We start from the raw sequence: 27405 nt of genomic DNA, 5'->3' as shown, positions 1-27405 counted from the left end.
TCCAATTTCAACCAGTTTTAAGACTCTTTATTTGCATTGATATAATGTATGCTCCTATATTGAAGATATGCATCACTATCTATTTTACCTCTTATATGATTTATCTATCAATTTGTAACTTTTTTTAAAGAATAATTCTTGAGTTAAAATTTAAATTGAAATAGTGGTTGTAAAACTCAAATAATAATATGTTAAAATTATTGAGATTAAACAGGTCAAGATCCAATCCACTTTTAGCCCAACTCATTTAAGCCCAAAATTAACTTGCGCGCGTCAGGATCAAACCCGCTTTCTATTATACTAATACTAAAATATATATATTCAATTTCAATCCAATTGGCCTATTTGACACTAGTGCTTTAAGATAATTCGGGGTATTTTTCTTTTTTCACTCAAAATTTCTAATGTTACGTGCTGTTCACGTGCACAATATACGGACCTCATATAAATAACCATTTTGTGGGAAATTGGTTTCAACGGAAGGAAAAAAAGGGAATGGGATCGATAGACACGTCAACGAGGGCAGAAAGCGGTTCGGACCCAATTCCAACCCCTAATGGNCTTCTTGAGTGCAAAGTCCTATCAACTTACCATAAGTATAATTCTTATAAGGAATTTCATCATGATTATTTCTAAGAGCTTTTTTAATAATATGTTAAAATTATTGAGATTAAGCAGGTCAAAACCCAATCCACTTTTAGCCCAACTCATTTGAGCCCAAAATTAAGTTGCACGCATCAGGATCAAACCCGCTTTCTATTTGAATCTATTATACTAATATATATATATATATATATATTCAATTTCAATCCAATTGGCCTATTTGACACTTGTGCTTTAAGATAATTCGGGGTATTTTTCTTTTTTCACTCAAAATTTCTAATGTTACGTGCTGTTCACGTGCACAATATACGGACCTCATATAAATAACCATTTTGTGGGAAATTGGTTTCAACGGAAGGAAAAAAAGGGAATGGGATCGATAGACACGTCAACGAGGGCAGAAAGCGGTTCGGACCCAATTCCAACCCCTAATGGCACCACCAATGGGCTGCACGCCGCCGAGGATTCCGTCCAGACGCCGGCGGTGGACTCCACCGGAGCTTCGGCAGAGAACGAATCCTTGAGGAAGAGGAGAGGTAGTGGTGTCCTACCGCTCGAGGTGGGTACTCGAGTAATGTGCCGCTGGAGAGACGGCAAGTACCATCCCGTTAAGGTCATTGAACGCCGGAAATTTCCATGCGGTGGTGTTAATGACTACGAATACTATGTTCATTACACTGAATGTGAGTGATATTTATCCAGCTGAGTTTTTCATTGTTTTACTTTCTTCAATTTGGAGTGGCTAGGGTTTTGGAGTTGTTTAGTACTAATTACGGCATACTGTTAGGGAAAGTTTCATGCTAATCTCATGCTTTCATTCTAACTTCATTTGAGTTGATTTGGAGCAGCTAGGGTTTGGAGTTTCTTAGTTTTAGTTAATAATTTTGATTTATGCATTTACAGCCAACAGTAGTTCATTTGACACTGAAATTTTCATTTTTAAAAAAAATTGAAATTATAGAGTTGTGGTTGTTAGTACAATTTCTCATTATTGAAAAATCCTAATAGCTCAATTGGTTAGCTACTTTAGCTACTTAAACTTTTGTGTTGTTGGTGAGAGTTCGATTTCCCACCTTGTAATCACCTCCCCATTTCCCCTTCCGCTGCCCTCAATTTAAAAAAAACACCAAAAAGTAATAAGAAACAATTTTGCATCATGCGAGTATAAGGATGGACGAGTCAATTTCCAAAATGGCCTCTATGTTTTAAATGGTCTGACCCTTAAACTGAGCCATTGTTAATTTTAGGACTGAAGGAGTGTTCTCATTTGTTTGTTTCAAAGTAGTACCACAATTAGTTGGGGGTTTATATACTAGACATTCTCATTAAATGGCTGATTAACTGGAGGAACTCTTTATTAGTCATAATGTGTGTTATTCTCTAGCTACTCTGTATTAATTTTGAGCAGCTGAGGTCATGAATATATTCTTTTTTTGTCTGACCTAAATTGCTATAGTGATTAATGGTTTTTTGGTTTTCATGATATGCTATTGGTTGAGCCTTCAAGCATCTTTCAGATGTCAACAGAGTTCCTAAAACATGTATTTCTTGATAAAACTGTAATAGAATAAAGGAAAAAGGAATTTCATTTTCTTATATGAATTCATTTGAAAGGGAAGGAAAGTTTAATGTGAAAAGACACCACATTCCTCCCAAACTTTTGCACTTCCTCTTGTACTTAATTTGGATAAAGCCTTTCTATGTTTTCTTGCTTAACAAAAGCACAAAAACATTGTGAGTTAACTTCGTGGACTTCCTTTTCTCCATATTAGCAAGCCTGAACTATTTTGTTTGTGCACAGTTTCAATTTTGTGGCCTGTACTAATAACAAAGAATGTCTAACTATGGGTATTTTGCTATTTGCTGATTTTTCAATGGAATAAGAATTATATTGTTTTCTTACTTTGGACAGTCAACCGGAGACTTGATGAGTGGGTTAAACTTGAACAGCTTGATCTTAATTCAGTAGAGACTGTTGTGGATGAGAAGGTCGAGGACAAGGTAATACTTGGTTAAGTTATTTGCTTGTAATTTTCTATATTTCGGCAGATATGAGATTTGTCACACCTCTGCTATAGGGTGCAGATCTGAAAGAAAATTAATATGCCGTCTCTTTTTGGGTGGGAACTTGAGGAATAGGTTGAGAGCTACATCACTCCGCTGCATGCTACGTGTCCAATATCCATGCTTAGTTGCTTAGCTCATAGACATGCTTATTTACAACTATTTCCTTCTCATGCTTTTTAAAAATGTTCTTTTGTGTCCCAAGTGGATGTCTAAGTGGGTGAGGTCTAGGAGTAAAACATGTAGATACCAGATTCAAATTCCACCTATAACACATGCTGTATTTGCTTTTCATTGTTGTGTTTATGCATTTGTTTTTCATTGTTGCTTTTATAATTACTTTTCCCTTCATTTTCTTTTAAATAACTATTCAGTCCTTCTGTCTGATGCTTCAAGGTCTCACTACTGAAGTTTTCAGGTGACAAGTTTAAAAATGACACGCCACCAGAAACGGAAAATTGACGAGACTCATGTCGAGGTATGTTTTGTATTCTTTATATCATTTTGGACTTTGGAGGGTTATACTGTTAACCATATCCTAATTCCTAACTGTGGATATTATTTTTCTCTTTGATGCTTTCATTGTTTACAATCTTTTATTGCCATCTTCCTTCCCTTTTCCAGTCAAAATTAGTTCCTCTAATTGATTTACAAGCATTTCTAGTTCTAGTTGTTTATAATAGAAGAACTTTATGCTATACCAGATTTTCTTGAAAGGTTTGATAGACTGCCAGTGAACTGTGCTTGAGAAATATTTGTGATTTTACGTTAGGTACTGTGGGATGGATAGATTTTCTATCAAGACATAGAAACTAGATAGTAATGGAGTTCTTTTGCCATGATAGTCGCTTTAGTAAATGTCTGAATTTGGTAAATCATTAAAATGTTGTGGTTTCCTCCCTTTTCTTTTGGGTGATTTTGTGACTGAATTAATGTTGTTAAAGACTCGCTTGAGCCCTAAAGCTAGGCGAAGCATAGGTTGTGCGCTTCATATGGTGTTATCGCTCCTTAGTCTCTCAACGGTTTACAATAGTAGTTATTTGCAGTAGTTATTCTTTGTAGTAGTTATTTGTAGTTTCTCATTCTAGTAGTAGTTTGCAATTTCTCATTCCAGTAACATTAGGAAGTCATGTCCTAGTTGCTAGGGGTAGTTATTTTATAAGTATTGTATTTAAATTTTTATGTTTATCCTATGAAATCTAAGCACAAATAGTTTTTGAGTACTTTAACTCAAAAGATTGCAGGTTCTCTCTTAACAAACCAACACCATAGGTTGTAAGAAGAAAACATTTGATTTCATCTTTTAGCATCCCATAATTAGATCCATAATAGGGCTTCTCAAAAAAATAACTAGATCCATAATAGGGATTGTAACAATGTGGTACCAAAGTCGTGAGTTATGGGGGACCAAATTTAACATCAACTAGCACAATTGGTAAACTTGTTTCAAGAAAAATGTGCAACCAATTTAGCCAGACAGGTTGCTTTGCTTTGATGCACTCGTAAATGATTTAGCAAATCCGAAGGTCGATTTTGATTCAACTCAGCTGGAATCATGTTTGGAAGGGTAGAACTAGAGTGGTAAGAAGATCTAGATCAAAAGCAGGAGGTAGTTTTGTTGTTCCTCGAAATACAGAGTTGGATTTCCCACAATTTAATGGCCAAAAGGACCCTTTGTGGCAATGTTGCTCGAATTTGCTTGGACTCTCCGAAAATGTTGCCGCACCCGCGTCGGATCCTCCAAACATGCACTATTTATAGAGTATCCGACACGCACTGTCAATATTTTTTGAAGAGTCCGTGCAACATAGCCCTTTGGGATGGTTGAACAGATGTGAGCACTTCTTTCAACACCAACAAACTCTAGAAGAAGAAAATGTTAAGAGTTGCTTCTTTTTCATTCAACACCAACAAGCTCTAGAAGGAGAAATTGTTGGACTTGCTTCTTTTCACTTGGAGGGCAATGCACAACTTTGGTTTCTTCAACTAGAGTTAGATATGCCTTAACCGTCGTGGGATGAACTCAAATGTTATTGAAACCTTTGTTTTGGGCCACCAATCAAAAGTCAGAAATTGGGAGAATTGACTTAGTTATGCTAGATTGGGTCCTGGAAGATAACTCGGAGAAGTTTGAGCAATTGATTTCACAGGTTGGTACACACACTATCGCAAATAATTGAACTTTATATTAGTTGTCTACTGATTATATAGCAATTGAGGTTGAGTGCATAATTATCCAGATTTGGCTTTGCCGATGAGTTTATCCCGACTTTATGAACGCAAGGAACAACCCATTTGTTTGCAATTGTTAGATGCTTGCAGGCCAAAGACAACTTATTTCTCACCTCAACAACATGACTGATTCGTGGAGAAACTCACTAGATCTGAAATGGAGGAAAAGCGATTTAAGGGAATTTGTTTCAATTGTGTTGAACCATTGAGGTCATCAATGCAATAAAATATTCTAGATTGACTCTATAGACGACGAGGAAGATTTTGCTGATAAAGAAGGAAATACTATTACTTTCCACACTTAGTGCTTGAGGACAAGCGTGATTTGAAAGAGGGGACTAATGTTATCACCCCTTGGTCTCCCAACGGTTTACCGTAGTAGCTATTTCTTTGTAGTAGTTACTAGTTACTCCCTCTGTTCCTAATTACTTGTCCACTTTGCCTTTTTTAGTTGTCCCTAATTACTTGTCCATTTTGACAATTCAATAAAGGATAATTTTTTTTTTTACTTATTATACCCTCAATTAATTACTTTGAAAGATGTAGTACTTCTCGAAAATCTTAAGTTTTTAATTCATCCACTATATTTAATAGGGGTAAAATGGTTAACTCACTATGTCAATCATTGTTTTCTTAATAAGTGTGTCAATTCAAAAGTGGACAAGTAATTAGGGACAAAGGGAGTATTTGCAGTTTTTCATTCTATTAATAGTTATTTCTATGTAGTACTTTGCAATTTCTCATTCCAATAATGTTAGGTTTTCTTGTCCTAGTTTCTAGGGGTAGTTATCTTACAAGTATTGTATTTAAACTCTTAAGTTTATCCCAAGGCCTAGCTCAAGTGGCAAAAGGTGGAGGATTTGTGGCTTAGGTCGCAGGTTCAAGCCCCACACCATGCAAAGCGAAGCCCGGTATTTAAGTGGAGAAGGGTAGAGGGGCGGGCCCATTATCCACCGAGTTTAGAAGGCTGTGATTGGTCCAAAGGGCGGGTCACAGACGGATTTTCGGTTATCAAAAAAATAAAAATAAAAAAAATCTAAGTTTATCCCATGAAATCTAAGCAGAAAATTGCTCTAGCTTTTGAGTACTTTAACTCCAGAGATTGCTCATTTTTTCTTAATGAACCAACACCATAGGTCATAGGAAGAAAACATATGATTTCATCTTGCTGTAAACCACTCCTCTGTAATTACTGTTGATTCTTTCTTAGAATTTATTAGCTCCATAGATGTATGTTGATAGTTGTGATAGCCTTTTTGCCTATAATCTCTTTGTAATGCTCGCATCTTCTTGATGCTTTTTGCTAATGATATCCTTATTTCATAAAAAAATATAAAATGATTTCATCTTGCAGCGTTCCATTATTCATGACAAAGAACTGTAACATCTGGGTGAGTTGCTAAACTATACGGTGTCGAGGCATGCACCTCTTCACCCATCGCCTCTGTCATTAAGAGCAATTAGGTAGCAAATATAGTTGATAAAGATACACTAACTGCTAAGAAAATTTGTCACAAAATTATCTAGTGATTAGAAATAACAAAAACTTCACAAGAAAAGTAGCTTCCATTTCCAAAGAAATATTTTGGAATTTTTTCCCTCATTTTCAAAAAATATTAAAGCTTCATCTTTTAATCCAAACCAGAAATTTGTAATTGTTTTTGAACTATATATTCTTTCGTCATAATAATTATTGTTTGTAATTATATTATCTTGCATTACGATTTATTTTTCAATTTTTCTCCTTTTGCACTTTTCTTGCACATGCCCACACTTTCCTTTGTATGCTTAAATCCCAACAAATTTTGGCACTTCTCTGCGCTCTTTGTTTTTGACTACTTTGGACTGAGTTCCCTTGCTTAATATGAGCTAAGGCATTGTTAATCTCAGAGAATTGATCTCAGAGGAAGAACTGATGAAACACCACCTTGGCTACTTGTCTCTTTCCTTTGCTTTATTGGAGTTACTGTTGATTTTTTCATGTTCTTATTGCCTTAGTATTTTGCACACTCATTTAACATAGTTCGGAAAAAGAATTGTGACCAGTAAATAAGTGAAAAAGGTAGTGTCAGCCTACTGTATCTTTTGATGGAATAGGTGTAGTAGTTTAGTGATCTCCTAACTGCAGGAAACATCGCTTGGCCTTTTTAGCCATCTCTTTATATTTGCTACTTAATACCTCCTATAGATTTTCTAGTTTGTTTTAATTTTTTTTCTTTATTATTGGACTTCAAAATATTTCTCTTTGTTTGGGGTGATCTATGGATTTTGGAAAATATGCTTTGTTTCGTTTGCAGGGCCATGAAGAGCTTGATGCGGCTAGTTTGCGAGAGCATGAAGAGTTCACAAAAGTTAAGAACATTGCTACAATAGAACTTGGAAGATATGAGATTGAAACGTGGTACTTCTCCCCATTTCCTCCAGAATACAATGACTGTTCGAAACTGTTCTTTTGTGAGTTTTGTCTCAATTTTATGAAGCGCAAAGAACAGCTTCAGAGGCATATGGTGAGCTATTTCCCTGATTTTTCTTGCCTTTCTTCTTGTTGTAGTAAGAGGGAGAACTTAGGTGCACATTAAGATCACAAATTGTAAAGCTGGTCTGTATACCACACTATATTTTGAATTGGGGGGTTTCAGTATGGGAGCAATATAGTAACTTGTGTGCTTACTGCTTAAGATGCTAAGATCTTTTGGATGATCTAGAATGTCATCTCATTTAATTTCCTCAAGGTAGTGGCACATATCCTTACTTTCTTTGGGGAGATTCCTCGTATTTGTTTGATTCTCATCTTGGGTTGCCAACCTACTGTTATACAACTGGATCAAAAGAATTACTATAGTGTCCCTTGGTAGTGTTTTCTTGGTTCTGTAGACATTCAGGTTGTAACCATCATATCCCCATCTCATCACTTGTCTTGGTAAATAGTCCATTGTATCAGCTGTGCATTAACATTTTCATGATTGGTTGTATCTTCTCTCCATCAGAGTTGAACACTGCAATAGTTGAGGAGGCCAGTTTTTAAACAATTTCCCCCACTTGTTAACCTTTGTATTGTAAAATTCCCGATCAAAGGAATCTACTTCTGCCACCCTATTATGCTACACGATGTTCCATGTAGTAAGGGTGGGAACTTCTGTTTTTCCTTTTGGTATGTTTTATTCCTTCCACCTGAAGCATGCTATTGTCGTTTTGTACAGTATCCTTCTGTATGTTGGGGGGCCTTACACCTTCTATTTAAGCACACAAAAGTCTTTTCTGGAAGTGCTATTCTCTATCTTTCTCTCTCTATCGTAGTTTACCTGTCCCATTTAGTAGTTTGACAATGATTATTAAGTTAAGAGTAAGATTTGGGTTATACTTAGTCTCTTACCTATCTAGAAAAAAGAAGAAATAATTGGTTTTTATTCCTTTTGAGCGGTATGGGTCAAACATGAAGTCAAAGCTAGTTTTTTTGAAATTCTTTAAACGTTTCGTAGAGTAAAAGAAGACGTACCTATTTGAGAATGAAGAAGTTGGAAGAATATTGAAGAACATAGGGAAAAGGTTTCCCTTTAAGAGAAGTAGACTCAGTTTTGGGATCAAGTCAAAAAGTAGGACAATGAAATTGCTTCACAAAGGGAATAGATATCAAATATCCACGGTTTTCACCTTCTGATACATTCATTTTCTTTTTTCTTTTCTGACTTATTTTTCTTTTATGTAGAGAAAATGCGATCTTAAGCATCCTCCAGGTGATGAGATCTATAGAAGTGGTACATTGTCAATGTTTGAGGTGAGTTCGTTGATTCTAGTACTAAGTTTCTTTCTTTGCTTTGTCCTTCACACATTTATAGGAGAACTTCATGGATATGTTTTAATAGGTGTTTTATAATGTTATCGTCTGTTGGACGTTTGCTTCAGGTTGATGGAAAAAAGAACAAGGTTTATGGGCAAAATCTATGCTACTTGGCCAAATTATTTCTTGATCACAAGACTCTTTATTATGATGTTGACCTGTTCCTCTTTTACGTGCTTTGTGAATGTGACGACCGAGGTTGTCATATGGTTGGTTACTTTTCAAAGGTAAATTTCAGCTGCAAGATTATATAGGTATTTTTGTTAAGAGGTTTACAGGTTCCTTTCGTTTTCTTCTATGTTGCATAGTCAGAGATGATGAACTGCATAGTCATCATGTATGTAGCAGTGAGAGTAGTTTTACCTTCAGTTCTTTTCAACTTAGGGAGATTAATCCGCTGTTGTTGAACTGTAGACTTTTCACATCATTGTGCAACTATGGAAAACTACTTTGACTTCTTCATTAAAAAAAAAAAAGTTACTTTGACTTGTCAGCACTTGTTGCCATTTCATACCGAGGCTAAGTTTCTTACTAGGATAGTAGCAAGGGCAAGTTTCTAACTTGTGATCTGACAGCATTTGAGAAGCGCTTGTGAGCTTCTTGCCAGAGCATTTAATGACCAATGTTACCTATGCAGTCAATTTTATATTTGAACGTTCAGAAAAGTTGCATTTTGATGTATAGGTGAAGCAAAATATACTGTTGGAGTGTGCTCAATCTGACTTCATTTCCAACTTTTACTCTAGATTAGCTGTAAATGGCCCATGAAACAAGATACTTTTGTTGCTTAAAAAGGACATCATCATATTTCTTGAGATTTTATCTATTTCTTAATTTCTAGGACCATCCAATATAGTTAAAAAGGAGAGAACAAATAGTAGTTAGCTTGTATTGCTTTGTCCTGATAAAGGTATTGCTTGTAAGTTGCAGTGCAAAAGTTTCTTCCTATCTGTCCTAGCATTGATGGATAGAGTTACGTGGTACCTGTTGTTGTTGGTGGGAGAGTTATTTGGTACCTACTATTGTTGGAGGTGGCAGGTATCCCGTGGAATTACTCGAGGTGCGTGCAAGCTGGTCCGTACCCCACACTTATCAAAAAAAGAAGAAGCTGCTGTGCAAAATAGTGTTGTCGGATTGAAAAGAGAGAATTCATAGATGGATAAATATTCAAGAACTCTAGGACATTTAAGAATAGAGGTGGAATCAAACAAAAGCATAGCACAAGTTTTGAATTTGGAATGTTTATTGGTGTACGCCAACTTTGCGGGCCTTTGGTTTCATGTCTGGATGGGTTTTGAAGCTTACTATCTCATTCCTCGAATGTTTGGCTACCTAAAATCCAGTCCAAATGTGACTTTTCATGTTCTGATCGAAGTTTCCTTCCATATCCTTTACCAAATGGAGGTTCTTCGGTGCCTGTTGGAAACAACTCCCCGAACACAAAATATTATCTATCAATTTTTATTATTTTAAATTTGCTTTTCCAAAAACTGCTTAACACACTAAGCTTTAGTAAGTGAGATATACATTTGCTGAAAGACCCTTCTTCTAGCCAAAATTTAGACATCCTATGGCAGTGTTCTTGTATGCTCAGTCAGTTTTTTGTCGTTATTTTATCCTTATTTTCAAGGGGAGAAAACTTTGCTGTGTGGAGCAGAAATGAGTTTGATATTTAACCCAGGAACCTCCTATGGTATTGGTTTTCCCCACAGAGCTATGTTAATGATTACTTTCTTTATTCTGTGCAGGAAAAGCATTCAGAAGAGTCCTATAACTTAGCCTGCATTTTGACGCTTCCACCTTATCAGAGGAAAGGATATGGGAAATTCCTGATTGCATTCTGTAAGCTCATGAACTTCACACTTTATCAAAATAATAATAATGACTTTATTAAAAGCTCATGAACTTCGTAACACGTTTTCACCTGTTTCAGCAAGTGCAAGTTATGTTAATAATTTTCAAAATGAGGTTAGAGAAACATTCACTTGTATGAGTTGCATCCTTTAGGGGACCCCCTTCCATTACGGATTAATCAATCAGATAAAAAAGAGGCATAAACTTTTACCTTTATTATAATGTGTATTTGTGTCTCTGTACACATTATTAATTTGTTCTTTTGAAAGTTATATACACATATATTGTATGTGGAGTGTGTATGTGGACTTGTGTCAAACAATGACCACACGAATAATTATACCCTCTGCACTACCCTTTCTCTTGGAGTATCTCAAAGCTTAAAAACAAAATTTTGTAATTGACTGTTATTTCTTGTTTTGCTCTTTCAAGCACAAGAGTGTTGTACAGAAGGTGATGATTTTCTGGACTGTCTATTTCAATTGTTAATTTCTTCATGCTTTTGATTAGAGGAGATATATCATAATATTCTCCTGTTGACTTATCTATTAAATATGGATATGGATTTATTGTGTGTTATGAGAGAGCCAGGGACTATATGTGATGCACAAATTATTAACTGAACATGCAATTATCATCTTAAGAAACTTCTTTTTATCTGGATTGTTGTGATACAAGATGAAGTGATGTATCATTACTTTTACCCTTATGCCTGTACTCTAAATAAATGAGCTATTTAATATAAACCTGCTGCAGCATATGAACTTTCAAAGAAAGAAGGTAAAGTGGGCACACCAGAAAGGCCGCTTTCCGACTTGGGAATGCTGAGCTATAGGGGTTACTGGACGCGTGTGCTTCTGGATATATTGAAAAAGCACAAGGGCAATATATCCATCAAGGTTTGTGTATAGAATTTTATTCTTCGTTTTCTGTTTTTCATTAATGTTTGTCTTTTTGGACTTCCATTTATGATTTAATTAGGACTAGAAGGTTGGTTCCATTTAAACCTGCCTTGGTCTGTCACCTAAATCCTAAAGATGGATATAATCTATAATGGATTTGTCTTTTTTGTTTTGCTTCTGGTAGGAACTAAGTGACATGACAGCCATCAAGGCAGAAGATATTTTGTCCACCCTTCAGGGTTTAGAGTTGATCCAATATCGAAAGGGGCAACATGTCATCTGCGCAGACCCGAAAGTCTTAGATCGTCATCTCAAAGCTGCTGGGAGGGGTGGCCTGGAAGTTGATGTCAGCAAATTGATATGGACTCCGTACAAGGAGCAAAACTGAGTGTATGTATTATTTGACGTTCTTTGTATATATAGAAATTTAGCTGCTTGGGATGCACACTGATCTTCAGCAGTAGATGTAGGTCCAAAATGTTAGATTTAGAAAATCTGATCTTACTTTATAAAGGCATGTACAACTATGACCATAGTAGTTCTGTTTAAATCAGAATACAGATTATGAATCTTGAAACCCCTTAAAAGGGTTAGCGTGCAATGACTTGGTTCTTATAGAGGCACTCTCTTTCAGTTCTGCTTGTTGCTTTTCATTTTCATTGGGCAGGTGCTTTGGGGCCTTTATTTATGCTTTACTCGCCACTAATAATACAGATTATTTATGCTCACTTGTCATTTATTTGTGTTGTCCTGTGGTACACAGTAAAATTATGATCTTTAGAGACTCCACAATCATTCGTGGTGATATTGTATTTGCTAATGATGAGGTAGCCCGCCTACTTGTGTGAAAAGTCTTTAGGGGGTAATAAGCGGTTTCAATCCATCAAGTTACTGAATGTCTCTGAATTTGGGTTTATTGCTTAAGCCATAGACAGTACGTGCAAAGTCTTCAATGAATACCAGGGAATTGGCGTATTATTTCACTTCCTCTTAGTTCAAGCTATTCCTTAGTCATTATTAGGTAATGTTAAATTGGAATATCAATAATTGGCAGGTGGATTTATTTTATTCCGTCAACTGAATCGCAGTTGGGTCATTTTGGTGTGCTGCCCTTTAACATTGCTCCTGTGGCAGTGAGCTTCTTTTCAACAGCTATGAAAAGTTCAGTCAACTGGGGTGTCCACTATTGCTGTTAAATGGTTCTGCAGCAACTTCTTGCATTCATTTTCTTCCCATCTTTATTTCAGCTCATCCCTTAATTCTCCAGATGTTAAGGATAGCATTGTCAACATCTTTCCCTTGAGAAAGAGTAAGATAGGCAAAAAGGCACAGAGACAACAATGGCTGCATCTCTCGATGAAGAGGTCAGCAAAGAAAAGTCCCTCTTCCTTCCCCTTCGGGCAAACAACTTTCTTTCTTTTGCCCTCTCTATCACCCTTTACTTTAGGGCATGGAATTTCGGAGTGAAAGAGTCCAAAAAAAACAAGAAAAGAAGGTTAGGAGATGACTTGTAATTGGTTCGGCTGTTGGACCCAGGATGTGGTCCACTATTTGTAAATCTTAAAACTGATTATTGGAGTACTTTCTTTGAACAGAGAAGATCTAACCTAAGACCGTGTTTGTACATAATTTTTATTCCTTGTTTATATTATTCTTTAAGATGAGTCTTTCAAGTGAAAAAATCTTTCCACTTGCAGAATATGTGAAATGCATATCTAAATACAATGATTTAAGTCTCAAACAAACACTTATAAACACCTTGAAGGTTATGAAATGAGTGTCACAATCAAAGAAAAATCATATACTCAGTCTCATTTTATGTGACACTTTTTGAATTTTGAGATTCATACGAGTCTATTTTTTTCGTAAGTTTTTTATAGATCTTTAAACATTTTAAATTATCAATTATTGTGACTTATAGTACTTTTTACGTAGTTTACAAATATATAAATTTCATTTCAAAAAAATTGATTTCATGCGCAAATTTTTGATTAAATTTAAATTGTTTGACTCTCGAAAAACGAAAAGTGCCACATAAATTGATACACAAGAGTAATAAGTTTTTACCACATCATATTTAACATTTTATATTTCTCATAAATAACAAGAATGGCCCAATAAATGGTAACGCCTGCCTAGTAAAAATTATTTGACATGATTTCCTTCACTTATTTCTTGACTTTCAAAATAAGTCTTTCTTTACCATCTTAAAAGCAGTTCTAGACTTGTAGAGATTTACATTTTGTCCCTATATTTCCAAGCAAATTAACACTACAACAAATGACCTTAATTTGGTGGAATACTGACATGCTGAATAGTACATTGATTATTTCTACTCTGCTCAGCTCCGTTTCATATTAATTGATCACCAATAAATTATAAATAAAAAATGAATTATATTAATTCATCCTTTAGAAAATTTCTTGGGAACTTTAGAAATAAATGTAAATACTTTTAAAAAGAATTAATTGCAAGGATAATATAAGAAAAAATTAGTTAATATTTTCTCTATCTAGTAAAGTGGATAACTAATATGAGACAACTATTTTTAGTAAGAAGATCGGTTAATATAAAACGGAGAGAGTATTGATTATTGAAATACAATTTTCCCTAAAGTTCTTTTGTGTTTTTCCTAATTATTTTTTAAGTAATTTATACAATCTAATTTCCTTGCTTTGTATTTTACTTATTACATTTAAAGAAATAAAAAGATATGTACTATTGCAAAAATTATATAGTTTCCTCATATTAACAAGTAAAAATATTTATTTTTTTTGGTTTCTCACCCGGTGTACGAAACCCACATTAGAGCTCCGACTAAATTCGGATCGCGCACTGCAAGGCCCATTTGAGGGTGACACTCCCAACTGGATTTTCTCCATACCCAGGGCTCGAACCCGAGACCTCTGATTAAGGATGAAGCACTTCCAGTGCACCACAATCCATGTTGGTCACAAGTAAAAATATTTTGTTTGTACTATAGCTTGTCTAGACAAAACCTCTCTTCTTCTTTTTTTACTGCAAATTAGTATCACACATAGCATTTAAACTCCTCCTTTGTAACTACACTATAACATTCTTTTATGTCAATAGATTCTACAATTTATATATAATATATATAATTTTTTTAATTATATTTATTTATATAATGTAATTTTTTTACTAAAGAAATTTAATTTGTACTGCTTTGCCAACACCTAGCTCAGTCCCTCACTCAATAAGTGTACTTGTAGTATAAAAAATTTAATAAAAATGGTACTTTAAATTCATGGAGACAAAATCATTTTTACTTGTAAACTTTATCCATATAAAAAAAGGTCACTTTTTCTCTTTTACTCATAAAAGGTCTGTTAAATGGCTTCTGCTTAAAAAAAACATAAGTAGCTTCTATGCATGCAAACATGGTCCTACTTTAATTCACTCAATTTCCAATGGAACAGTTTAATAAAGCAGACATAATTTTATTTTTAAAAAATAAATTCTATATCCTGTATTCTTTGTTTGTTTTACTTCCTCCATTCACTATTATTTATTAGTATGAATTTTGCATGAAATAATAATTAATATGAGTATTTTATTATAATATTTATATTTATTTAGTAGATAATTGAGTGTTGTCTTACTTTCAAGGATTCAGGCTTGTTGGTGTTTGTCGTTGTACGGACTATATTCTTGTAGTTTTAATTTTTTGTATTTGTCATCATCTGTTTATTGTGTTTAGGTTGCTGCACTATTTTGTTGTTCATGTTCCACTGTCTCTTTATTAGTTGTTATGATTTCTTCACTGTATTCTTCTTTTTATAGATATGAAATTGCTGCAATTGAGTAGAGTGTCTTTCAGAAACTACCTCTCTATCTTCATGATGTAATAGTAACACATGTATACACTCTACCCTCTCCAGAACCCCACTTGTGGAATTTCACTGGATAAGTTGATGTTGTTATTGTACTTTTAGTTCTTAAAACATAATTTAAAGAATAAATAATTAATGATAATGTAAAATATTATGTTTTTCTTTTGTTATGCAAAATTAAAAAATATTTTGGAAATAATAAACACGTAAAGAAAACGGAGGAGTATTTTGTTAATTTGTATGAAATGGACATGCAGAAGAATCCAAGTGAAATAAGAGTGGAAAATACTTCTTTTGACTTACAATATAATAGAGACATTATATTAGCAACAATATATGACTTCTAAAAATCTGTTTTCACAAAGTCTTGAAAACATGCTCATTTTCATAGTCTTCAAGATAATGTCAAAAAAGAACTCTTCAAGTTTAACAATTATTTATTAAAATTTTGAAATTCTTAGTACCAAATTTCGCCAATAATAAAATTAGATGTTTGACATCAATATTTTTTTGCTCTTCTAAAACTTCATTTGTGAGATTATACCAAAGTTGTTGATATCAATAACTTACGGTTACAAGTAGTTCATGCTATCAAATCATTTAAAAAACAAATATCATTAAGTATTCGGTAGAACAAGTTATTGGATATTTTGTAATATGTAGATGTCTTAAATTGAATAGACACATTTGTTTGTGAAATAATATGACTATTATGAAAAATCATCTCCTCATGAAAGAACATACTATTATGAAAAGTTATCTCTGAAGGCTCTCTAGAAGCCGCCTAAGAAAATTTTGCAGGTACATACCAAAGTTTTGTTATATCCGAAAGAAAAATTCAATATCACTTTTAAAGAAAGTGATTATTCACGCCTTAAAACCATCATCTTCTTCCATTATGTTTTCTATTATTTTTCTAACACAAGTACCTCAAATTTAAGGGGGGTGATTTTTTTTATAAGAAAATAAATTATACTGATAATGTAAATATTTAATTAAATTATCAATAGATGTAAGTCAAATCAAATTATTAGGGCGAAAGAAAACTCCAAATGTCGATCTAAAATATTTATAGATTTATATTGAAAATTGACACGTTCAATTTTGTGAAATTTTTTTAAAAGGAAAAACACGTTTAAGCTGCATAAATTTTCCACCCACTCCAATAAAAGGGAACCGTCCGAATTGACATTCATGTTTTTACTATTTTCATTTTTTTTAGAAAAATAACAAAAAAATATTTTCACTTTAAACTAAATTATTTATAAAAATTCAAAACAATTCTAATTTATTTTATGATCAGAAATAATTTTAATTTTTAAATATAATTTCTAAAGTTATTTTCTTTCTATTTTCTCAATAAAACATAGCCAAACGCTTATTTAAAAACCCAAATAAAAGTAAAATTACAATAAATTTTACATAAATCTCATAGTGTTAAGAGTTAATTACAACTTATTCCTACTCTTTTCTAAATTACAAAATTTTCTTAAATTTGGTGGATTTCGGATACATCCCTCAACGTCCCGATACATCGTATCTCAATTTCGAATACATCACTCAACGTCAACGATTCGACTGATAAATCATGTAAAGTGATGTATCCACGCAATACATAACATAAAATGATGTATCCAACTGATACATTGCGTAAAATAGAGATTTTTATAATTTTTTCAAGTGATAGAAAATTTTAGAGAATATATTAAAATAAGTTATTATTTAAGTAGTAATATTTTCATAAATTCTCACCAGAAAAATAAATCACTCCCTTTGTTTACTTTTTACCTATTATATTTGAATTTGGTATTGCCCTTAATAAAATAATACAATTGACATAATTATTTTACTCCAAGAAAGTAAAAAAAATAAAATAATAAAAATTACTTCGAGACCTGCGTCTGTCCAGAGGTTTGACTCATAAATGAAACAAACAAATAATTTAATTTAATTAAATAAAATAAAATGATAGTATTAATTGAGCCATTTCTTCTCCTTCTCCACATCTCCATTAACATCCCTTCACCCAAATTTTCTCCCATTACCAGAAATTCAAAAACAAATTGAGAAGAAAACTCAACAATATGGGAAATGGATACAATCAACATCATCAACAACAGCTTTATCACCATATTCGCCATGGAAACTCAAGTTTCTTCTTACCAATGCTTTGCAAACTTTCAATCAAAGATGTAAAATTACAAAACTCCAAACCTCCTTCTTCCGCAAATCCTTCCACTAATACTACTCACACCGAACCTACTTCCCCAAAAGTAAGTTGTATGGGCCAAGTCAAACGAAACAACAGAGTAACTGGATTTCCGACGCCGTACAGACCTACTTCCACCGCTATAACTAGACCGGCAAATTCTAAAGTGAAGTACATGAAGCTGAAGAAATTGTTCTCCGGTAAGAATTTTACTCCCGCCGGTAATGGCGGAGATCGGAAATCTGATAGAAGTAAAATTAATGGAGTTGCTGTTGTTGAAGTGAATGTTAGTGAATTAGATCCGCCGTTGCCGGTAGTGAAGAAGGTGAATCCGGTACCGGCGGCGGACGGCGGTTTATGGAAGAGAAGATCTGGTGGTAGTGCATTGAAAAGTCTGCAGATCCAACAGATTCAGTTACCAAATCACAATACTTTACTGCAACCGACCACTGTCTAGTGAGTTACTGTTTACAAAAATTTACTGTAGATTTTGTTTTTTGTAAATGATTAATTTTTTTATTTTTATTTTTTTACATTTTATTTTAGTGCAATGAATAACAAAGAATTAGCAATTTTTTTTGTGTTTTAAATAATTTATCTTTAATTATGAAATATGATAGGGTAGAGAAGAACGTGTTTGGTATAACACAGATAATTTAGAATGAGATTAATTAGTTAAAATATGATCTTTCGAATGCAAATACGACAAATAAGTTTCACAGATGATATTTCAAGTTCATTGTTTATTCCCGCAATAATATGTTCAACTTTCATCTCATGACCATTCTATTATCGATACCTCTTAACTTCCACTCTCATAGTTTATTTAAATTTTATTTTTGTTTGGTTATATATAAATATTTTTGATATAATATTTTGTTTTATACTTACTTGCTATATACTGAAAAATAAATAAAAGTTCACTTATTATTTTAGAGAACATATTTTTCGAAAAGTTATTTTGTTGAACTTTTATATTGGCAAAAAACAAAATTATTGAAGTTTTGAAGAATAAAGTTATTTGATATTACTAGAGTATTTAAACAAAAAGAAAATAGTAAATATTCTTGAATTTAAAAATGAAATGTGTTATGAACCTAAAGTTTCATGTTTAATTTCCGACAAATAAAAATATTGTTATTTTTTAAAAAAACTATTGAAGTTTTGATGAATAAAATTATTCGATATTTGTGTTTGATGAAAGATAATAAATATTTCATGGAATTTATTTAAATGTACACAATTTAGTTCAAGGCATAACGAACTATTTATATTAGCCTCAACGCAATGACATATGCACCGAATAAAACTAGAATTTTCATTATTGAATTACATTTTAGCTATGATAAACAGCCATTTGAGTTTATCATATTACTTACAACGATCACAACAATATACGATGATATGTAACTCGAGAAAATAAATTGATAGATGTAAAAATTTACCTACAATATAACATATTTTTTTGAAATTTGTCTTTACTAAAATGTACATAACTTTAATTTCAGTAATAATTTTTTAGTCATAAGTATTATAAATAACTTTTGAGTAAAAACATAGTCCAAAAAATTAGCACAAAATATATTGTTGTTATGGTTAAACTTAAATAATAAAAACATATATTTAATGGATAAGTACAAGCATAGTTTGGTGATATTAATGTTAATGACCCCACTAAACCAAAGCTAACATGTAGTCAAATAACAGAGAGTCAATTTTTTTTGAACATGCGGTAATGATGGTGAATAAGTTTGGTAAAACTTTTTTTTAATTTGTTATAACAGATATTTATTTTTTCAATCTTATTAATCATTGTTTGTTTTTGCAAATGCCTTTCAAATAATGACTGTGAAATATTAGTGTTGACTAATTTAAACTCTGTTATGGTAACTGAAGTTTGGTCAAAGTGATATACTCTGTATTCTAATGTAGTATTATTTTTGTTCACATTTAATTGTTATGATTTTTTTTAGAGTCAAATTATAAGAATTTGACAACATTTTACGACATATTTTATATCATATTGGTATGTATAAAATTACAATTTATAATACTTTGCATATAATTTTTAAATATCTAATTTTTTATTTAAAATACCAAATCAATATAATCTAATTTAACTTTAAAATTAATTAAATGGACTTTGGAAAAAAAGTATATAATATGAGTAATGTGTGGGCTTTTCTGACACCAATTCTCCAAAATGGTGAAAGTAACATCTCTTTAGCTGCACATCATTTTGCATGCTTCCCACTCTGTTAACAACTTTGAAAAATTACTTTATTATATGAAACAAAAGGGAAAGATAAGTACTTTTATCACTCTAATGGATCACATTTTACTTGTGTTAAAATTTGCTCACTAGTAATATGAATATCCTAGCTATTTTATTTCGTAGCGGATTATTCGGTAAATTGTATAAGAATAATATTAAATGAAGTGTTGTTAGTAATATTTACATTAATTATAGATAGATTATTTCTTATGCATGATTTATTTAGTGTATTAAAAATAACATGCATTTAATAAAAATATTTATTTATAAAGATCCTCTTCACAATTATGATGGAAAAGATGTAAAAAAGAGTTTGAAGGAGAATGAGATCTTTAACCATGCTAACACTGCACAGTAAAATCTCTTGCATTACTAATACATCGAAATTCATTATATTAACAATACATACTTTAATACACAATAGAGTGTGTGCATTATTTTTGCTAATACACTTCTATCAAATGACCCTACTTGCTTAAGCAGAGGCGGAGTTAGGTGTGGGTTCATGGGTTCGGACGAACCCACTAGCTTTTTCGTATACTCTATATTTGCATTAGAAAATTAAATAAATATATGTATATTAACATGTGAACCCCCAAACAAAATTGATTTAGAACCCCCAAACTCCTAATCTTGACTCCGCCTCTGTGCTTAAGTGCTGCCATATAAAACTCATGCATCAAAACAAAAACAAAACAAAGAAAGAAGAAAAAGCAAAGCAAAAGATATGTTTTATAATAGTACAATATTTTATTTTTGGACTGATTGGTACTGAGGAAAATACAACAATAACAACATATCTAGTGTTATCCCTAAAATGTCAAAGTGATGTTGAGAGGGTATCTGTACAGAAATCTTCAAGGCGAAGAAGTTGTGTTTTCAATCGATGGATCTTCAGCTTGAAGAAAAACAATTCAAAGCAGTCTGAAAAAGGAAATAACACATTTTTGAGTGAGTGTGGTTGGAGTTTGTGAAAAAACCTAACAATGCTAGAGAAACTCATCACGATATCAAGTATATATTAGTGTATTTCACACAAATGCTCATGGATATACATAAATATATGTGATATACAAGAGATATACTGAAAATAATCTCAAACCTGAATTAAATCATCTTCGAAATTTATGTTCAAATTCCTCAAAATATTTTCAACAAAAAAACTCAATATTACTCAAGTGTTTTGTTCTTTATGATATATGAAATTTATATTTCAAATCTGAGCTTGCTTAGAGTATATTTGAATATCGAATTGTACATGTTGAATTGTTAAAATTCGAAGGATAATTTTTTTTATTCAAATGCATATGTCTGAAATTTCAATCCGTCGTTACATGTATTTCAGTCAGGTATGTCTGAGGTGCATGCATACATGACTGAATGCTTATACCAATTTTTACATGCATCTTAATAAAAAATGTGTGAACTTTATTTTACTTTTGCTAGTCATACTAAACATTAGAAGAAAACTTGATGTATGACCTTCACAAAGACATATTTTCATACGCGAATGTCTGAAGTTATCAAACTTTAGACATGACTATTCGATCTTTTGCCCAAAACAGGTAAACATGCAAAAAAAAATATGATACTAATTGAATAACGATTTTGAAAGTAGATATTTGTACACTTCACGCAAAGATTATGTTATTTTATGTTGTTTACTCAACATGGTGTATTTTCTTTTTTCTCATCTAAATTTAATTCATCCGCTCGTTTAACACCCCTACACTCAACCAAATAAACATTGTAAATAGCTTTTATTATGAAATATTTTTTGCATATCCCTCTAAGATTCTTATGTTGGTCTTTTCCATATTAAAGAAGTTTTTCAATTATAGAAGAAAAAAGAAGGCACTTTATCTTTATTTTTAAGTAATAGTTTAAGGGAGTTGAACTTGTGTGTTTTGTTATACATAGAATAGAAGTGTTCCATTAAAGATGGCTACTTTAGAATCTCATGTACATGCTTGGAAACCACTTGTTAGCTCTTTGTAAAGCTTTTCAACTATACAAGTTTATCTTTCACATGAAACCCACTTCACTTTCCTTCCTCCATTATTGAATTCATCACAATTAATTATTGTTTTCCAAAAGAAAAAAAATAATACAAAGAAAGTATGAAAAAATGACTTCTCCTACCAAAAGATTGAAATTATGCTATACCAACTCCAAACTTTGTGACAAAGTTAGTTTGTTTGTGCAAATTGCAATTATTTTAGATTGGATTCTCCATCTTGTACAATTAATTATTATTGTAAAAATAGCGTTCAACGATTGCTTTTTGATTTTGTCTTTAAAAAATAACGAAGAATTTTAATTATATAATTCAAAATTCCATGATTATTTTTGAATTAACGATTATTTGTGAATTCTATCCATCCTATTGGTACCAAAGATTCAAAGAGGCCTTGGACTTACCGTCTCGTTCCATCTATATTTTCATGCTTTTAATTTTTGATAAATTATGTAAAATGTTAACTATAAGCTTTACCATATTTTTAGCACAATTTCTCATCCTTTTCCTTTTTTTTTTTTTTGCGTCTTCTTTGTTTCGAGAGAATTATTTATCAAAAGACTTAGCTTGAAACATCGAGAGGACTTCATATCTAAAATTTTGGACTATTTAGAGGTGATTTCGAGTTGGTCGAGATTGAATAGTCAGTGTATACTTCATATATAGTTAAAGTATATTCATTTTTTGAGTGTATCATAATATATAGTCAGGGTATAGATCATGTATATACAAATATATTGTATAGTCAATACATGTTTTCTATAAGTTTTGACTATTTTTTTTATGTAAATAAAAACATAATTATATTTGTTGTAAACTAGTTACTTTATCATATATATTTAAAATTATCCCTTTATTTTTAACATACATAAAACTAGTCAGAAAACAAAATAGGTAAAACATGAATTTTTTAAAATCAATTTTAAAGGAACAATAGGATTTTTGGTAGCCACAATAACATTAGAAAATTTATAGTTGCATAGAAATCAGGAAAAAAATTGGAAGGACAAACTAAAAGCTGAAAAAAATGTGAGTGAATGTAACCCTTTTATTTACTTTATCATTTTAGCCACATCAAATATACATTCAAATTTAGCCACATCTAATATATAAACGCTTCAACTTTGAGACTATGCATCTATACACCTTACTTTCTCTTTATTGTGTCAATTGAATACTATAATTTACAAAATGATCATCTACATAGTAAAAATCTCTAAAATTTATACGTCATATCAGAATCGATCATCTGACCACGAGACAAAATGAAGCCGAGTTGACGTGTTTAGTTATAATTTTTTTACAAGATTTTACCAAACTTTTTGCCATAAATTCAACCCCTTAAGGACATTGATGTAGATTGTTTAAAGTTGGGAAAAGTCCCTCTTTTCAACTTCATTGATTGGCCATTGAAAGCTACATCAATGCACAAAATTCAAAGATTCAACAGTGACCATTTCCCTTAATTGGTAGACACAATACCTATAATAATTCTCAATCAACTAGGAGTAAAACTTTTTTAAGCAAGAGTTAAGAAAAGTGGCAGAATTTTTAAATATAAAATAAATAAATATATGAAGAAGTTAAAAAAATTCGACACTTATTGTATTTACGTAAATTTCTTATATATTTAATATAATTTTTTTATAAAAAAAATTCGAATGAACCTCTGGTTTTTGCTTCGCCTTTGACTAAAAGGACCCAATCAACCGCATGGAATGACGAGGTTTGTATTCAACGTCCTGAGAGGTGGTTTGGTTACGAATTACGAGGATTAGGAATTTTTTAAACTAAAATTTGGAATTATATTTGTTCATTATTTGTTGTGGATATTAATTAAATAAAAATTAATCTTATATCAAAATCATAAAATTATCTATTCTAATTTGATGGCTAATATAATTTCAAAATTATCATAATCCTGAAAAATAGCTACTCTTTGTTAAAAAAAAACACCGAAAAGATAGCATCGGATGACTCGTTTCTGATCCACTTTTAAATTTTTTGGGGAAACTAAGCAAATACCCCATAAAAGTACAAATACTTGCAAACATATATCCCTTTACAGTCATACCCCACTAAATAGTTACACTATATACTTATTGATATCATTAATACTGATAATTTCGCTTGATTGATATTAAATCAGTGTGTATATATATATATATATATAATGTATTGGTATCATTAAGATTTTTTGTTCAGAAATTACTCATAAGTCAATGATACTATAAGAGTGTGTGTGTATATATATAAATATGCACACACTTTCATAGTATCATTGACTAATGAGTAATTTTTGAACAAGAAACTTTAATGATATCACAACAATATACATATATTTTGATAGTATCATTGACTAAGGAGTAATATCACAACAACATATACTCTTATAGTATCATTGACTAATAAGTAATTTCTGAACAAGAAACCTTAATAATACCAATACAATATATATATATATATATATATTGATTTAGTATTAGTTAAACGAAATTATCAGCCTTAAAGAATGGGGGTATGTACTGTAAAAAAAAATTCGGAGAGAAGCTTTAATTAATTAAGTTGCTAACAAGCTTGGGGTAAAAGTACAATTAAAGGGGAAGCTAAAAACGTGGAAATAATTATCTCCTTTAATTTTGTTAAATATTTATTTGTCTTAGTGTTGGATGGATTGACACAACATATTTAAGAAAATGTATCATGATGCATATTATTTGCAGACCATGCATATATAATATTGGTTGTCGAGACAAGTGGCCGAGTTAATGATAGACCGGAGATATGAAGTACATAGAGTGCAAGTTCAATATCACAATGCAAGAGTTGAATGGGGAAGTGGGGATTGATATCATCTCCAAGAGAGAAAGTTTCAAGTATCTTGGATCAATAATCCAAAAAAATTGATAGGTCAATGAGAATGTCACACATTGTATTGGAGCGAGGTGGATGAAATAGAGGCTCGCATGTGGTGTTCTATGTGATAAGAACATGTCATTGAGACTTGAAGGTAATTAAGTTCTATAGCATGGTTGTTAGAAGTATTATGTTATATGAGGTGACGTGTTCTCCAATCACGAATTTGTACTCTAGAAAATGAAAGATAACAAAAATGAGGATGCTTATATAGATGTGTGGGCATACTCAAAGAGATAATTAGATAAGAAATGAAGACCTGTGGAGCAAGGGGAGAATAGTTGTCGTGGTGGACAATATGCGAAAAATGAGATAGAGATGGTTTAGATATGTGAACAAGAGGAGCACAAATATCTTAGTGAGTAGGTGTGCGAGATTGACAATGATATATTTAAGAAAATGTAGAGATAGACTGAGGAAGAATTGAGAGGGGTGATTAAACATGACAATATAACACATCTGCAATTCATCACTATGAACATGACCCTAAATAGAAAAATATGAAGTTCAAGAACGATTAGTAGGTAGTAGAGCATTTTCTTTGAACAACAGTAGAGCAGCGTTCCAGTCTAGAACATCGATCTGCATGTTCCTTTACCCAATTAAGTAATATTATGCTAGTATTGTCTTATGTTTCAATTTTGTTAGTATTGTTATTTCTTTCACTTTGATTATCCTTGATATACAGTTGTATTTCATAGTTCTTTTCTTTCTTTGATATCTTCATTTTAGCTTTTTATTTTTTCTATAAAAATAAAAGCTTTCTATCTCATAAGACAGAAGTAAAGTCTGTGTACATCTCACCCTCCTCAAATTGCAGTTATAAGAATCTATGTTATTGATATTATATTGTTGAATAGTTTATAAACCTTGATAACTATTTCATCTACTTTATATTATTAAAAAATATTTTTCCAAATAAAAGAGAAGAAGATAGAATTAAAAATTTATAATTGTTCTTACTATTATTGTTGTGGTGGTCACCAGATTAAATAGAGTGATACAATTAACAAACATTCATATAGTCGATTTTTCAACAAATTATTTTTTCTGCTTTTGCTAGGTATTATTCGACCAATTAATTCTAAAAAGCGAAATTTCGAATCAAACCCAATACAACAAAGATTCTAGTACATATATTTTTATTATATATATATATATATATATATAAAACTAGTCCCACTAACTTTTAACTAATTAAAGGTATTAAATAATATTAGAGACATTATTATTTGGATTATGTAATGTGCTTTAGAAACAAAGATAAGATTAATTAAGAAGATAGTTTAATTAAAAAGATTAGGAAGCAAAGCACGTGTAAGATAGTTGGAAGTGCTCACCTTTGGAGGGACAAAATAACATTATTATTATTTGTTGACATGTGGTGGGCACGTGAAAGTTCATGTGGACCTGCTTCAACTATACAACATTATAATTAGAGAAAATGGCCAAATGACCCCCTAATTTATTATCGGATTTCCAACTACACACTTAAACTTCACGGGGGTCATATCACCCCCTGAACTGTTTAAAATCAAAATTATTGTACCCCTAAAAAGTCACAACCACATTTATGTTGATGGGTGAAACTCACGCGTTTGACACGTGAAAAATCCATTAAAAACGTTTTTCTTCAATTCTTTCATTATTCTTTACTCTTTTCTTCTAGTTTTTCACCATCTGTCCAAACCCAAAAATATTTTCACCATTTTCTTTATTACTATAAACACCAAAAGTCTACCAATCACTACAATCTTAAAAAGGAGAAGGTCGCCAAAGATTTTGATTCCTATTTGTCATTTCTTCCACTACTTGATTGGTATTAAGATTATTTCCATGAATGCATATGTCAAATTTCTCAAATTGGAGTTAATGAATACATAACAATGGAGGAAAGTTGAATCTGGCAAGCCGGCCCGAAAAAACTTCTCGACCATGTGAACATATCGAGATGCAGATCTTAGGCCGCTTGATGGTACAAACAAGCACTCCATTGTTGTTTTCAATCGCCATAGCCAAAAACAATTTTATTCTAAAAATCAAATTTGGGTTTCATCGAAAATTCAAAATTCTTCGTTGGTTTGGATTAAAATTACAAATTTGGAGCTCCGAAGAATCAAAATAAGAATTTGCCAACCGAATCAACTTAGTGGGTTGACCATGTACAAGGATGATTAACAACTCCAATAATATCGATAAAGAGTTGATTTTCAAAAATTCATAATTCCATATACAAATTAGAATCAAGAGGAATACAAAAATTCTATGGTACATCCGGTCCGGTGAAGATAGTAGTGGCGGCAACGACGTAGAAATGACGGGAGATGGATAGATCTGGTCACAAAGAAGGAAGAGATTTCTATGAAGAAGAAAGAAAAGAATAAGGAAAAAAATAAAAGATATATATATATATATATATACTAAAAATAAAGTTTTAATATTTATTTTCAGTGCTCACTCTCTCAAGGAAAGTGAAATACACTCACTTCGCCACATAAGCATTTAGGGAGATGATAATTTCAATTTTAAACAGTTCAGGGGGGTGATAGGACTCCCGTGAAGTTTAAGTGTGTAGTTGAGAATCCGACAATACATTGGTGGGGCATTTAACCATTTTCTCTTATAATTATAATTGATTAAA

At 31.9% G+C, this 27405-nt stretch overlaps 4 protein-coding genes across 4 annotated transcripts in view; 2 read left to right on the top strand and 2 right to left on the bottom strand.

Moving 5' to 3' along the window:
* Positions 1-27405, bottom strand: part of LOC125856610 (disease resistance protein RPP13-like) — a 228901-nt gene that overhangs the window by 123894 nt on the left and 77602 nt on the right. The gene's annotated exons all lie outside the window — the stretch shown is intronic.
* LOC125856617 (disease resistance protein RPH8A-like) overlaps positions 1-27405 on the bottom strand; it is a 227377-nt gene that overhangs the window by 124008 nt on the left and 75964 nt on the right. The gene's annotated exons all lie outside the window — the stretch shown is intronic.
* On the top strand, positions 955-12110 carry LOC125856613 (histone acetyltransferase of the MYST family 1-like). The gene is made up of 9 exons (XM_049536204.1): positions 955-1286; positions 2516-2604; positions 3086-3145; positions 7197-7406; positions 8606-8674; positions 8803-8964; positions 10486-10579; positions 11348-11490; positions 11678-12110. Exons 1-9 carry the CDS (start codon positions 974-976, stop codon positions 11879-11881), a joined length of 1344 nt encoding a protein of 447 aa, XP_049392161.1. The 5' UTR covers positions 955-973; the 3' UTR covers positions 11882-12110.
* On the top strand, positions 17373-18099 carry LOC125856619 (uncharacterized protein At1g76070). The gene has a single exon (XM_049536208.1). The coding sequence runs from the start codon at positions 17432-17434 to the stop codon at positions 18011-18013; it is 582 nt and encodes a 193-aa protein (XP_049392165.1). The 5' UTR covers positions 17373-17431; the 3' UTR covers positions 18014-18099.

This window comes from Solanum stenotomum, chromosome 2 (genome assembly GCF_019186545.1).
Source record: "Solanum stenotomum isolate F172 chromosome 2, ASM1918654v1, whole genome shotgun sequence".
NCBI classification, from domain to species: Eukaryota; Viridiplantae; Streptophyta; class Magnoliopsida; order Solanales; family Solanaceae; genus Solanum; species Solanum stenotomum.
The sequence above is the reverse complement of the archived record's forward strand: the minus strand, read 5'-3'. Positions and strand labels throughout refer to the sequence as shown.